A 15,923-nucleotide genomic window follows, 5' to 3' on the forward strand; every position below is an offset into this window, starting at 1 on the left:
ATGGGGTACTTTAAAAAAAAAATTTTCTTATTTATTTTTGTATGAATAAATTGTGTTTAAAAAAAAAAAAAATTGATCACTTTTATTGCTATCACAAGGAATGTAAACATCCCTTGTGCAGCGCTGGACCAATTGCAAAGTGGATAAATATGTGATTAAATATGTTACAAATTATATATGAAGTATATAACCAAAAAAATGTACCTATAGTAATAAAAAACAGCCAGAAATGATGGCTAATGAGAAACCATACAATACAGAATGTGCAAGTGATAAAACACAAATTACGTGAAAGCATAAATATTTGAGACAAAGTTCATAAATGTGATATAAGTGAAAAATCAAGTCCAAAGATAAATCAATGCAGAGTTCGGAGTTGAATACCAGTTTTTAACTATTTACTTGGAGTATTTTACTTAATAAATTAAACGGTCATAGTTTATCTGCACTATTGAAGTCCCCCTTTCTTTTTTTGGGATCTGTGGTTTATCTTCGCCTGATCTCTTTGGGAAAAAGTATTGGAAGCGCCCCTGGAAGCATTCCTTCCGTATTGGCGCCCCTGCTACCGTTGATCAGCTGCCCGAGAAGGAGAGCGGCAGGACAACCTATGGAGTTTATCGTGGGACATCCCTAGGAGTCCATCTTCCACTACTAAGCCTGTTTTGACCCCCCTGAGTAAGGGCGGTCGCAGGCTCTCTGGTAAGCCTCCATTACTTATCATCTGGTGGCGGACTATACTAGCGGTGGATTATTCAACTCCGAACTCTGCATTGATTTATCTTTGGACTTGATTTTTCACTTATATCACATTTATGAACTTTGACTTTCACGTCATTTGTGTTTTATCACTTGCACATTCGGTATTGTATGGTTTCTCATTAGCCATCATTTCTGGCTGTTTTTTATTACTATAGGTAATTTTTTGGGTTATATACTTTATATATAATTTGTAACATATTTAATCACATATATATCCACTTTGCAGTTGGTCCAGCGCTGCACTGTCCATTTTAAGTCTCTTCCTATGTGCCCTCGTATTGGGGTTATAGTGCCTAGCTGCAGGACCTCCTTCACGTTTTTTTACTTATCAATGTTTGCTTTTTTATTTAGCACCTAGCACAATTCTTTTTTTCTTTTAATTTAAACATCCCTTGTGACAGTAATAGATGGTGAAAGGTACTCTTTATGGAGAGATCGGGGGTCTAAAAGACCCCCGATCCCTCCTTTGCACTTCAAAGTATTCAGATCGCCATTTTCGGCGATTCTGAATACTGTGTATTTTTTTTAAACCGGCGCCATTGGCAGCCGAGTAAACGGGAAGTGACGTCATGATGTCGCTTCCGTGTTTACGATTAGAAGGCTGGAACGAAGCCATTCACGGCTTCGTTCCAGACCATTCCCAGCCACCGGAGGCGGCCGATTGGTCATCGGGCCTCCCGATGGAACGGGAGGTCCGGTAAGAGCAGCGGGAGGGGGGGCCTCCCCTCCCGCTCCTCTGGCATAACAGCCGAGTGGCTTTTAGTTGCATCGGTTGTTATATCTGGATAGCCGATCGCCGGCTCTAAAAAACAGCACCAGGATAATGCCTGCAGCTGCGGGCATTATCCCGGTATAACCCCGCAAAGCCAAGTACGCACATCTGCGTAAGCTCGGTGGGAAGGGGTTAATATTACACAAAGATAACCCGAGTAAATCCAAGATGTAGTTTTTAAATTATTATTTCATTTATTAAGGGAAAAAATCTGTTCAAACCTGCCTGACCCTATGTGAAAAAGAACAGATTAGAAACAAAGTAATGTTACATGTATCGGTCTATGAAGGGTTTCAAAGCCATTTCTAAGGCTTTGGAACTCCAGTGAACCATGGGGAGAGCCATTATCCACAAATAGAGATAACTTGGAACAGTGGTGAACCTTCCTAGGATAGGCTGGCCTACAAAAATTACTCCAAGAGCATGACGATGACTTATCCAGGAGGTCATAAAAGAACCAAGAACAACATCTAAAGAACTGCAGGCCTCACTTGCCTCAGGTAAGATCAGTGTTCATGATTCAACAATAAGAAAGAGACTGGGCAAAAATGGCATCCATGGGAGAGTTCCAAGGGCAAAGCCACTGCTTACCAAAAAGAGTACAAAGGCTCATCTCACATTTACCAAAAAACATCTTGATTATCCCCAAGACTTTTAAGAAAATATTCTGTGGACTGATGAGACAAAAATTTTACTTTTTGGAAGGTGTGCCTCCAGTTATATCTGGCATAAAACAAATACAACATTTCATAACAAGAACATCATACCAACAGTCAGACATGGTGGTGGTAGCGTGATGATCTGGGGCTGCTTTGCAGCTTCAGGACCTGGATGACTTACCATAATTGATGGAACCATGAATTCTGAGCTCTACCAGAAAATCCTAAAGGAGAGTGTCCTGCCATCAGTTTGTGACCTCAAGCTCAAGTGCACTTGGGTTATGCAGCTGGACAATGATCCGAAACACAACAGCAAGTCCACCACCAAATGGTTCAAACAAAGCAAAATTTAGGTTTTGGAGTGGCCTAGTCAAAGTCCGGACTTAAATCCAATTGAGTTGCTGTATCATGACCTTACACAGGCCGTTCATGCTGGAAAACTCTCCAATGTGGCTGAATTAAAACAATTCTGCAAAGAAGAGTGGGCCAAAATTGCTCCATTGCCAGTTATCGCAAAGACTCATTGCCAGTTATCGCAAATGCTTGATTGCAGTTGTTGCCGCCAAGGGTGGCACAACCAGTTATTAGGTTTAGGGGGCAATTACTTTTTCACATAAAGCCAGGCAGGTTTGGACAGCTTTTTTTGCCTTATTAAATGAAACCCTCATTTAAAAACTGCATTTTGTATTTACTCGGGTTATCTTTGTGTAATAATAAAATTTGTTTGATGATCTGAGTCATTTAAGTGTGACAAGTATGCAAAAAAAATTAAAAATCAGAAAGGGAGCAAATACTTTTTCACACAACTGTATTTGGAGGACTTTCCACTTAGAGGCCCCCAACCGAGTGTCATCTTGTTTTTGCTATATTCGTATAGTTACCAGTTTAATACGTGTATTATAAAAATGAGCATTCGATTTTCTAGACAAAATGATGTCTTTCATAAGATTTGGAAGACCGTGATATCTCCTGGCTACGGTTACAGAAGCATTCAATTCTATGGTCGTTTTTTTTAATTTTTATAACAGAACCCAAATACTTAAATCTAATAATGCTTTGAAAGTTGTATTTTTCCCACTACAGTGTTAATCTTCATAATTTTTATATACTCCCCTGAACTTTAAAAACTTTAAAATAAAATATTTTTTATGTGAAAAAGAAAGTTATATTTGCCAAAGTTAGGTATATCTAGTCAGTTCAGATCCATTCCACTGCCCATATAGACAGCCATCTGCTGATTTATCAACCTTTTCTTTCAAGCATCTTTCAAGCCAGGCATAGTCACGCCATTTTATAATAGGTATTTTTTTGTTTGGATACCTAAAGTTTGCACAGCCATCTCAGGGGCAACTTAGAAGAGGAGCTAGGGGAGTTACCACCCTGTCTTGGATCCAGTGGTGTACCTAACCTATCTGAAACCTGGGCAAATAATTTTTAGCACCCTCCTATGCATCCAAATTATTTCCATTAATCATCATGAAATTAAATGTCATGCACGCTGGGATTGGGAGCAAAATTAGCTGGGAGACAGCAGAGATACAGAACTTAGCATATCAATCCACTTGCCATTCAGGAGCTCAGGCGCACTGGAGACGTGGCCAATAAAGTGGGTGTCTCTGCATCGGGAATGGCTTGTAGTCTCCAATACTCCTCACCAGCATTGGTAGTCAGTATGTACTTACCTGAACACATCCTCTAGCACAGAGCACTCTAAACACCACTGCCTGGACCGTGTATGCTTTGTATAGTTTCAAATAGAAATGACAGGATTCGGACCAAGTATTGCATAGAGAATAATGGCCCTCCCATGCAATGCACTATTATTAAAGTGTATCTAACTCAGATAGTTGTCAGCAATACAGATATCCCATTGAAAAACTTCTCCTCATCTGCTTTTTCCAGTGGCAAATTTTGGCTCTCCCATCAATTTCTATCCCAAGGGTCATCAGGACACCTTCAGAGGGTAAAGCAGAGACAGCAATAAAAACCTCACAGGTGTTTCAACACTTCCCTTCAATTTTGGAGGATACTAAACACTGCTCCAGTGTTTATATCATCAGTTTGATTTGTCTGCATATGAGGTCTGCCTTTCTTTTGGAGATTTTTTTCCAGAGGCTGAGGGGATGTCAGTACCCTCTGAAATCTAAAATATTTATTGAAATCTTAACGTTAGCAAAGTACCAGAAATAATATCTTCTGTGTAGTAAAGAGGTAAATATTTATTTATTTATTTTTAATGAGAAAGATCTGTCTTGGAAATCCTTGTGACAAAATTATTTTAAAGAGAAATAATTGATTGCTATCACATGGTGTTTGCTGACTTTGTAGAAAACATTCAAGACTTTGATTTTGTGTGTTATCAAATAAAAGAGCAATCTATGTATGACCAACATAACTTCCAGGTTAGAAACAAAGGATAGTAGTTGTACATTACATTATGCTAAAAGCCCTTTGGTTACCCTTTTACGTTTCTTTCCTAACTTACCAAATCATTACCTTTTTTTTATGATGGGAGCCGAACATACGTGCAATTGCTTTTACTTCCTGCAGATTGTGCTTCCTGCCAGCTTTGTGTTGCTGGCTCTAGTATTTACTCTGATTGTACCTCCCTTTGGAGAATACCCCAGCTTAACCCTTCATCCATGGATCTACGGACAACAGTTTATTTTCTTCAGGTCAGACAACTGAGTAGAATAGTCAATAGATTCTTCCCATAGTATGTTCCAGTTTGCACTGTAGAAAATTATTGTAATATCTTGAATCAGCTGTGGTTCTATAATGTACAATATGACAGTTGGCCTTTGGACCAAAAGCATGGTAACACTTCAATGGGTCAGTTCCCCAAAGTGTCTACTGTATTCTTGTAGACGATAGAATCACAACTTCCTAATTGTCTCTGCGACTCCACTGGAGAAATCTCTGATATTTTTTATTCTACAGACAAGTGACAAGGGGTGTGGGAGCACACTAAAGCGGGGTTCCCTAGATGTAAAAGAAGCCAGTAATTGACCCTGGCCATCAGACAACACTATTGAGAAATATCATTATTAAGTGGACTGACCTTTTAAAGCAGAAGTAAACCCATCGATTTGATAGTTTCAAAAAACAGTTAACATTCCTGGCTGTAAATGCTAGCTGTCACATTGGGTGTGCTCTCAACCATACTGTCAAACCATCCAATGGCTGGTGTCATAATGGATCACATGTGCAGCATCACGGCAGTTGCAGATTAAAGAGAGGCCAAGATGGCTGCTTCTTTGGCTGAAAACGATAGGAGGGTTTACTTCCATTTTAAGTAATTGTAGAATGTAGTAGTTTACAACTGACATCAGGTCAGCAGTGTAAAGTGTTCCCCCTAGTGTAAATGAATATATGAGTAACTAAGCCTATGAAAAAAATTACAAAGTCATACTCTAGGACAGGGATATGCAATTAGCGGACCTCAAGCTGTTGCAAAACTACAAGTCCCATTATGCCTCTGGGTGTCATGCTTGTGGCTGTCAGAGTCTTGCTATGCCTCATGGGACCTGTAGTTCTGCAACAGCTGGAGGTCCGCTAATTGCATGTCCCTGCTCTAGGACCTCCCTCTACTGCTTGTAAAGCAGTAAACATTTTAGGGCTTATAAGCATAGACATACATGGCCCCTAACGGTATATTGTACCAAAAAACACTAGTGAATTATTTAAAACAGATTACCTTCTTCCTAAGACCCCCAGTATATAAAATGTCTTGTACCCTACTTCTAAATGAGTCACTTCAGCATTTTCATAGTGCTCTACACCAAGCACACTTACATAAGTCACCTCTGTTGTTTCTGCTGCTTTTTATCATGTGCATTTAGGTCCTTGATACTGTCTGTTGAAGAGCACGTTTGATATTTTCCTTACATCTAATATGTTACAGTAATGAGCACCCTGGCAGTGAGCAAGTGGTACCTATTACAGATGCCTTCCTGAACAGTCCTGGCTTTGGAACTCGCTGCATGAAAGACCAGCCATTGACGTAAGGGTTGTTCATTTATCTTTATAGGTACACAAACAGGAGAGGGTTGGCCAGGATTTAGGATTTTATGGCAAACATGGACTGCATATGGGCAGAATATTAAGGAAAAGGTGGGATTTACCAGCCCAGATGAGTTGCCATTTGAGGAGTAAATCCTGTGACTGTAACATGCTATTATTTTAATTTAGAAAACTGCATGCAAGATCCATTTTCCTTTTGTAAATAAAAGCTGAGGCAAGCTGATTCAAATATGGAAAGTTTCCATATTGCCCTTCAGGTCTGCATTCGTTGAGATTAAGGCTGGGTTCACACTATTGCCAATTGGATGCAAGTTTCCCTGCATTCAATTTGCATGTCAGGAGCCTGTGACCGTCTCTCAATGGAGCCTGTTCACACAGCTCCAGGACGGCTGCGGAGCGAATTGCACAGAAGTCCTGTGTGTCTTCTGGTCCATTTCAGGTCCAAATTCAGACAAAAATTCAGACCAAAATTGAACCTGAAACGGTGAACAGGTACGCACCGGACTCTCTGCTCTGAGCCACTTAATGGGTGTATCCGTATCCCTTTGGGGTTATGGGAACCAAATGATGTAGATATGGAACTGGATCTCTAAAAATTGTAATAAAATTTAAATAAAATTGATTATTGAGCCTAAAATAAATAAATAGAAGTTGGCATGATGTGTCAGATGACATGCCAGTAATTTTGTCAGTAACTTTACCTTGATTTCATGTTTTGACTGCACAAAAACATAAGCAAAAATGTAAAGTTTATTTGAGATTTGCTGTTCCTAGCTATCATATATAAAGTAAGACCAAGCTCTTGACATTTTTTTATGTCATGCTGGTTCCTATTAGGAATGGTGATGATGATATGGACAATCTGGTGAAGGGGTTATGAGGACATATTGTGCATTGGACATCTGTAATAATAAAAAAGGCAAATGGCAAGTTTTTTTTTTTTTTTTTTTTAAACAGGTGTCAAGTTTAAATTGCATCACAGTACAGGGTTCAAATCAGAAGTCCTGACACAAGGAAGTCCCCAACAGAATTGAAATACATATATAGCACAAGCACAACTGCCTTGAAGTAGCTAAACTAAAGTAACTAAAGGCAAAACTTTTTGTAATATTTGGATAGCGTAAGGGTAGGTTATAACACCTGTCAGATTTTGCCACCTGTGTCCCATTGGGGAGATCTACCTTCACTTCTTGTCCCAAAGCCAAATCAGGAAGTGAGAGGAAATCCCTGAAAATTAAGGGATATACTTGTGGCCCCCCTAGGCCACCAGAACTAGTGTCCCCATTGCATGAGTTCCCCTCTATTACTTTTCTGGAGACAACCCAAAATTTAGGATATTCTTTCATTTTCACTCAATGATAATGATAAATAGGACAAATAGAGAGCATAAATCTCCCTAACAGGGACAGCGATAAAAACCTAATAGGTATTCTAATCCAGTTTCACTCTGTCCAATCGCTCCAAAAAAAAAAAAGAAGTGTTACCTTTAGTTGTACTTTAAAGCTGGACATACATGGTTCTGTTTTTTTTTTTTTTGTAGTTCAACCAGTGGACTGAATGAAAAAAACTGAACCTATTCCCCCATCCACTTATTCAAAGGTGGATGGGGGAATCCTTGTCTTGCTGAAAAAGTTCCCCCGGCTGATAATGACCCCAATGTACTGCGCAGGCGCAACACTTGCTCAGTACGAAGCACTACCGAGCCGAAAATAGCCGAACATACACAGCTGAGCGTCAGCTGTACACTGCGCCTGCGCACATTTAACACCACATTCTACCACACGCTCCTGATGCTACCAGACAATGCTGCATGCTCCCGATGCTTGTGCTACTCTGCAAGGGGCAGATAATAAACACATTATCACAGTAATACACCCGCCCCTTGCAGAGTAGCATGAGCATCGGGAGTGTGCGGCAGCGTCGGCCACAATGTCTTGCTCATTGCGCAGGCGCCGTGTACAGCTCACTCACAGCTGTTCAGCTTCGGATATTTTCCGCGGCTCCCTTGTTGTTCGTACTGCGCAAGCGCTGTACAGGGGGGTCATTATCCGCCGAGGGGAACTTTCTCGGCAGAACAATCCTCCCCACTTTGCCATTGCCACAGAGAGACTCCCCCGCTGTCAGAATACACAGATTAGTGCTGCAGCCTATTTCCTGGAGTGCTATTTGAACAGATTTTATTCTACATGGTGGTTGAATAGAAGTTAATCAGTAGATGACTTCTGTTCAACCACAGTGGCCACAATGAATCTAAATGTGTGATAGGTGTGGCCCAGCTTTAATCTTAAAGTAAATATGTCTCATAATGGCCTACTTTGGGGGCATGTTGGATTTTATAGCAATGTTTAAGGCTAAGAAGAGGAAAAAGCATTGTCCGATGAGTATTATTAAAAAGAATGTCTGAATTTCACTATTTTGGCAGTGTGGTAGATCATCATCAACATTATTGTCTTTTTAATCATAGGCATAATCATCATAACGACCTACTGCTTTGTACTTCTTTTTCTTCCCCAGTAAAAAGTTCCCTTGTAAAAACATCTCTAGTGAATGGATCATCCCTACTGTGTCACCAAGTGTAACCAACATTCTGTTATCTCACGAATGGACTCCAAATAATCCATCGCCTTCCTGTACTTGTAGTACAAAGAATAAGCTAATAATGCTGCCGGAATGTCCTGAGGGTGCTGGAGGGCGCCCTCCGCCACAGGTAAAATAGGGCTATCCCAAGATGACACTGACTATACCAATATCAATAATTGATTCTTCTACATTGCAGTTATGGCTTTATACTACATTAACGTGGAAATCCAGACAGAAATTATAATCTCCCTTAAATTTGTATGAGCGACATTAACTTCTGTATTGTTCACTTTTATAAATGGCCTTTTTAGAAAAACCCATTTCATCCATCCATTCAGGGGCCCTTTTATCTCACACTGACAACGGCTGATGTGTGCAGCTGAATATGCCGTTGTCGGTCCCTGCTCTCCCCAGCCATTCAGCTCTGCTCTGCCCCACTCAGTCCCGCCTCTCACTTCGCCTCCTTGTGAAAGAGGCATTCCGGAGCTGGAAGAGAATGTACACACCCACTGGCCAGACTGTGTTCCCTAATGCAGGGGTGTTGCGGTCACATGATAGGTGAACTTCTACGTAAAAAAAAGGTAAAAAAAACAGCGCTTTTTATCTTTTGGGGCATACAAAGATGTTTGGTGATTGCATATGATTGCTGCGGCCCATTCAAGGTATTTAGGGTTTACAACAACTTTAAGGCACAATTGAACCTTCATTTTAAACCTAGTAAATATATTTCCTGGTGCCTACCTGTATGCTGCCATGAATAGGCACCAGGAAAAGAAAATTACAGTAAGTATGATACAATTTTCTGTTTTCCTGGTGCCTTCATGGCAACATACCGGTATACCACCATAGATAGGCACCAGGAAAAGAAAATTACAGTAAGTATGGCACATTTTCTTTTTTCAGTGCATCAAAACAAAAAGGTGTACAGTTTACAGTTTGTTTACTTGAAAATGCGGCCTCAACCTGAGTAGAAAAGCGTGCCCCTTACCAGCATGCAGCAGAGAAGGACCCTTGCTTTCAATATGAATGCAGTGGTCTCTCTGTACAGGTCCGGCATGCCCCATGCAAAATCATGGCTAAAATGTTCTAATCATCTGAGAGCAGGAGCTTTGCTATAGGTTTGACAGCAAGAAACATGTCAGACTTCTGCAGAGAGACTACTGATTTCACATAGAGAGCAAGGAAATTTCTAAGCAGCATGCTGGCAGAGAATAGGCTTCTCTACTCAAGATGTGACTGCTTTGTTAAGAAAGCAAAAGGTACGACTTTTCGCACCTTCTGTTTTGATGCATTTGGAATATATTTAGCTCATTTAAACCGAAGGTTCAGTTGAAATGTAACTAATGAGCTAAAGACAGGGAAGCTCAATGGAGTAAATACTATGAGAACAGAAAATGCCGCTTTTTCAACCTATATGGCAGAGCTTGGCCCACACTGACATAGTTCAGTACTTGAGCTTCTATTGGCAAGCTTGTGAGGCTTCTTATGTAAAGCAGCATTTAAAGAAAAAAATCTAAGATAGCTACAATAAAATAAAACAAAACATACTGGCAGTGAAGCCATACAAGTATTATCTTCAATAGTATGCACTGTACACTTAAATAGTATGTATTTTTTTAGTTTTGGATAAAGTAGGAAAATGTTAAACCCACCTCAGTGGGTTTTTTTTTGTTTTTTTTAGCTGTCTATGTCCATTTCCAGAGACTTTCCTTCCCTTCTTGTCCTAGAGATTTAACAGGTAGTGAGAGGAAATCTTACAAAGCAAGAGGACATCCCTTCTTAGACATTTCTCACCAGAACAAGTGCCCCCACTGGAAGATTTACCCTCACTTCTAGGTCTGGTGACAGCTGTAAAATGTTGTACTTTCCCCTCGCTTTTTGGAGAAATAGACAGAATACCTATACCTAGCAGGGACAAGACAGCAGAAAAAAATGTGACAGGGGGTTTAACCTTTCCTTCTGTATCCAAAACTAAATAAAAGTTTTATATACTTGAAATCTCTTTTGGGAACTTTTGAATCCTACACTTTATGCTATACTACAAATGGTGGACTGTCTTTAGTTCATAAATCAGTTGGTGAATGCTGCGTAGGGCTCATTCTACTCCATAACTTCAAACTGCTGATTATTTATTGTGATCTCTTTTTTTGTCAGAGAACTCAGCCCAGCTCAGAGATTCTCCAGGACCTCACAGAGCGAAATATTTCAGATTTTCTCCTGAAAACATACCCCACTTTGATAAGAAGCAGGTGTGTTGGACTTTGGGTTATGTCATTTTGATGGATAAATCTGTTTTACTTAGCAAGAAATTGGATTTTCTGGGATATAGTAAATTGTCCAATCAAGCTGTCTAGCAGATTCATATCAACGCCAGACAACTTTGTGGCACAGAAGCATTTTTGTGATTGCATATGAAGTTAATTATTGACACGAGTGGGATTGTTGCCACATAAAGCACTCGGCGACAGGCAGATTATTAGTAAACGCCTATTGGCCAGTCATTACCTCAGCGACTTTATCTCATATGTGTACAAGTAGTATTATGCCCAGTTAAATCTGACCTTGGATAAGCTGATTATAAATTCTTTTACTCATGTAACTGGAATCTAGGGTGACAAAAGAAATAGAAGGAAGCAATGAGGCCTTATAAGAAGGCATATAATTAGTGTGTAAAGTATACATTTTCTGATCATTTATCATTTATTTATATAAGAAAACAAAGCAACAAAGAAAAGTGTAGGTGCTGCCTTAAACAGCCAATCAGATCACAAATTGGGAAGTTTCTATTAGAGATATTGAGCACGTTCTACCTCAAATCTTCATGTTATCACCTACAAGGATAACCGTAACCTGTATCCAATCCTCACCGTTGTATAGTGAATCAGCAAGAGTATCAAGGCAGATCATACATAATACATTTTATTTCACTCAACCAGTGCATTGAACGAAAGAATATTAATTGATTCCCCCATCCACCTCAAATGTGTGGATGGAGGAATTGATTCAGCTCCCAAGGAGGCTATTTTATTCTGACAGAGGAGAGGCTTCCCTGCTGTCTCAATACACTCATCAGCACTGCTGGCTATAGCTGGCGGCACTGATCGAGAGAACATTTTCCAACAGGCTGGTTGTACAGAAGCTGATCAAGAGGCCTCTGATGTAAAAAAAATCATGGAGACGTGGGACAGAACGGTGGTAGAAGACAAGGAATTCTCAGCAGGGCAACGCTGGATCCACTGGGTGGGTGAGTATTTGAAATGTTCAGAACCCACCTCCTGGTAAGCTGGGGGAAGAAAAAAATTAAGTAGGAGTTGTACGGTGAAGATAAGCTTTAATGGTTCTAAAATATATTTTTCACGAAATTGTTTCTTACTATATTTTCTGACTCCTTGTAATATCCTCAGTGAGCTCCTGAACCTCTCCTTTTCCCTTTTATTCCTGTTTGTTTGGAACAAGCAGCACACATTAATAGTGGTTGTGTGCACTGCTGTATGTACACTACACATCCTATAGTCCATAGTACATCTCAGGAGTGAGCAAGAGAGGGTGGTACATTCCTACATATGGTGGGACCATGGAGAACGAATGTAGCCACCCTCTAAGGAAGTTGCTCTTCTAGGAAGTTGGATTGCAGCAGCAGCAAAAAAAAAAAAAAAAGGAAATTGGAGATTTGTAGAAGCCTGAAAGCTATAAAAAGTACTTTTGTGGGGGTTAAGGCTAGGTTCACACTGCTGCAGTGCGAATTTAGCGCGATTTTGATCCAATTGCGTTGCAAATTTGCATTGCGAATTCTTTATGTGTTCTTGCGATTCTACTGCAAATTTTGCAATCTATGGAGCTGAATTCGCACACGGACAGGACCCTTTTTTTACGCAGGTTAGGTTCGCAACGCATTGATTTGAACGGCACTCATGGAAAACGATGTTATTAAAATTACTTGCGAATTTGAGCGATCGCAGCGGCTCAAATTCGCAATAAATTTCGCAGCAGTGTGAACCTAGCCTAAGGGTACATACAGTACTTGAATACATTTCATTTTTTTAAACCAGAGTCTAGTGTTACTTCACTAAAACCTTTGTGCGCCCTTTGTAATCATATTAATTTTTGCATGAAGGGCCCCTAAACTTTGATCTGATCTACATCCACATCTTAGACCTAATAACTAATAAATGGATTCAACATACATAGACATTTTGCAGTGACATATCAGTGTTGGGTATGTAGTTTAACCACTTCAGCCCCGGAAGGATTTGCCCCCTTCCTGACCAGGCCAATTTTTGCGATACAGCACTGCATCGCTTTAACTGACAATTGCGACACTGTACCCAAACAAAAATTGTGTCTTTTTTTCTCCACAAATAGAGCTTTCTTTTGGTGGTATTTGATCACCTCTGCGGTTTTTATTTTTTACGCTATAAACAAAAAAAGAGCGACAATTTTGAAAAAAAAAACACAATATTTTGAAATTTTTGCTATAATAAATATCCCCAAATTTAAAAAAAAAACAGTTTTCCTCAGTTAAGGCCGATAAGTATTCTTCTACATATTTTTGGTAAAAAAAAAAAAAAAAAAAAATCGCAATAAGCGTATATTGATTGGTTTGCTCAAAAGTTATAGCGTCTACAAAATAGGGTATAGATTGATGTAAATTTTATTATTATTTTTTTTTTATCAGGACTGCAACATTGCGGTGGACAGATCGGACACTTTTGACACTTTTTTGGGACCATTCACATTTATACAGCGATCAGAGCTAAAAAATAGCCATTGATTATTGTATAAATGTCACCGGCAGGGAAGGGGTTAACACTAGGGGGCGATCAAGGGGTTCACTGTGTTCCCTAGGTGTATTCTAACTGTAGGGGGGATGGGACTGACTAGGGGAGGAGAGAGATCGGTGTTCATACTTAGTATAAACACACAATCTCTCTCCTCTCCCCTGAGAGAACTAGGATTTTTGTGTTTACACACACACACACCCCCGTTCACGCTCTGTCACGAGCGATTGCGGGTGCCCGGCGGTCATCGCTCCGGTGCATCGGCTCTGGGGACACACGCAGCTGTGTGACGTCTTAAAGGAGCGACGTACAGCTACGGCTAGTGGTTAAACCAGCCTCTCTCAACCTTTTCAACACAGAGGAACCCTTGAAATAACTCTCCACGCTCAGGGAAGCCTGGAGCCTACAACTCATGATACATTATTGTGATGGTCGGTGGGAAGAATGCTCCTTACTTGTGGTCATTGGGAAAATTTACCACCTTACAGATAGCTAAAAAGATCAATGGTGTCAGTAGGAACTTATCTGAGAGACAGAAATTGCTCATTGCTGAAGGATCCCCTAGCAACCTCTGGATGAACCCTGGTTGAGAAACTCTGGTTTAAACAATCAAGGTAATCAATTAAAAGAAAACAAAGCTAGTCATTTGGATAAGGCAAAGTGTACTTTATGGAACTTACAGCAACCAATGTATTTTTCACTAATTTGATCTCAACAGTCTTTTGCTTTAGGGCTCTGTGAAAGGAAAGATGTAGATGAATTGTAATGACACATCACAGTGTTTACTTGTTTAATGTCAACTGTATTGAACTGTCATAGAATGATATTTCATTGATTTTTATGCACTGAAGCGGTTTCTGATTCTGTTTAGTGTACATAACATGCTGCACTGAAAAAAAGCAGAGCTACTTTTTCCAGTGAACACCATGGCAGCACAGTGGTGGGAACTATGGCTGAGAGCACTGACCTGAGTGTTCTGGCAGGGGAGCCATCCCCCTGTCAGAACAGAATAGAACAGCAGGGATGATCGCTGTACTAACATTGCATAGTTAGTACATAGTTGAACTGTCAGTTTTTTTCCTTCAGCAAGTTGGGTTGAATGAAAAAAAAACCTAGTAGTATGTACTATGCTTTAGACAAGACAACTTGCCTCTTATAGGATTAAAGTTGTATCTGGACCTCTTAGCAGTGGTATGGCACTTCCATTCCCATTTTTGTTACATTACACTACAAGCCAAGGAGACTGTGGAGATCCTGTTGGATGTTGAAGCTGCCTGCCCAGGAACCAAATTATTTACATCAACATCAGTACTTACCAACCGCCGCATATACGTCCCTTATACGTCACATATACGTCCCTTTTTTGGGGATGGATATCGTTGTTATGGCAGCAGCTAGCTGCCATAACCCCGGTATCCCCGTGTACGGCCGGCAGTCCGCTACAAGATAAAAGTGGTCTCTGCGCCGGATTTGCCGCAAGATCACTTTTATCGGTGGCGGGAGAGGGCCCTCCGCCGCTTACCGGAGCCGTTGGCAGCGGCGGAGGCGATCGTGTCTGTCCCCTGGGCTGACATGGAGACGAGTGAGGGGAAGATCCCCCCCCCCCCATCTGCATGACACTGCAGGGTGGAAGCGACGTCAAAACGTCACTTCCACCCATACCTCTTAATGGCACATTTTTTCAATGTCATTTTTTCAAATGACAAATTTTATTCATTTATTTTTTTATTGCATTTAATTCCAAATATGAGATCTGAGGACTTTTTGACCCCAGATCTCATATTTAAGAGGACCTGTCATGCTTTTTTCTATTACAAGGGATGTTTACCTTCCTTGTAATAGAAATAAAAGTGACCCAATTTAAAAAAAAAAAAAAAAAAAAAAAAAACCAGTGTAAAAATAAATAAAATCAAGTAAAATAAATAAGAAAATTTTTTTTTTTAAAAACGCTCCGTCCCGACGAGCTCACGCGCTGAAGTGAACGCATACGTGAGTAGCGCCCGCATATGAAAACGGTGGTCAAATCACACATGTGAGGTATCGCCGCGATCGGTAGAGCATGAGCAATAATTCTAACCCTAGATCTTCTCTGTAACGCAAAACATGCAACCTGTAGAATTTTTTAAATGTCGCCTATGGAGATTTTTGAGGGTAAAAGTTTGATGCCATTCCATGAGCGGGCGCAATTTTGAAGCGTGACATGTTGGGTATCAATTTACTCAGTGTAACATTATCTTTCACAATATAAAAAAATGGGCTAACTTTACTGTTGTCTTATTTTTTTATTCAAAAAAGTGAATTGTAAGACTGCTGCGCAAATATGGTTCTGGAGGTTCTAAGTAAAAGTAAAAA

General features: G+C 40.2%; 1 protein-coding gene across 2 annotated transcripts in view; it reads left to right on the forward strand.

The window, feature by feature from the left end:
* Positions 1-15,923, forward strand: part of ABCA4 (ATP binding cassette subfamily A member 4) — a 450,770-nt gene that overhangs the window by 319,828 nt on the left and 115,019 nt on the right. For both annotated transcript variants that reach the window (XM_073593112.1, XM_073593113.1), the window contains 4 exons: positions 4,741-4,865; positions 6,095-6,193; positions 8,728-8,920; positions 10,948-11,042. In XM_073593112.1, coding sequence (XP_073449213.1) covers positions 4,741-4,865; positions 6,095-6,193; positions 8,728-8,920; positions 10,948-11,042 — 512 coding nt within the window. The remainder of the gene's footprint in view (positions 1-4,740; positions 4,866-6,094; positions 6,194-8,727; positions 8,921-10,947; positions 11,043-15,923) is intronic.

This window comes from Aquarana catesbeiana, linkage group LG07 (assembly GCF_042186555.1).
Source record: "Aquarana catesbeiana isolate 2022-GZ linkage group LG07, ASM4218655v1, whole genome shotgun sequence".
Classification (NCBI taxonomy): Eukaryota; Metazoa; Chordata; class Amphibia; order Anura; family Ranidae; genus Aquarana; species Aquarana catesbeiana.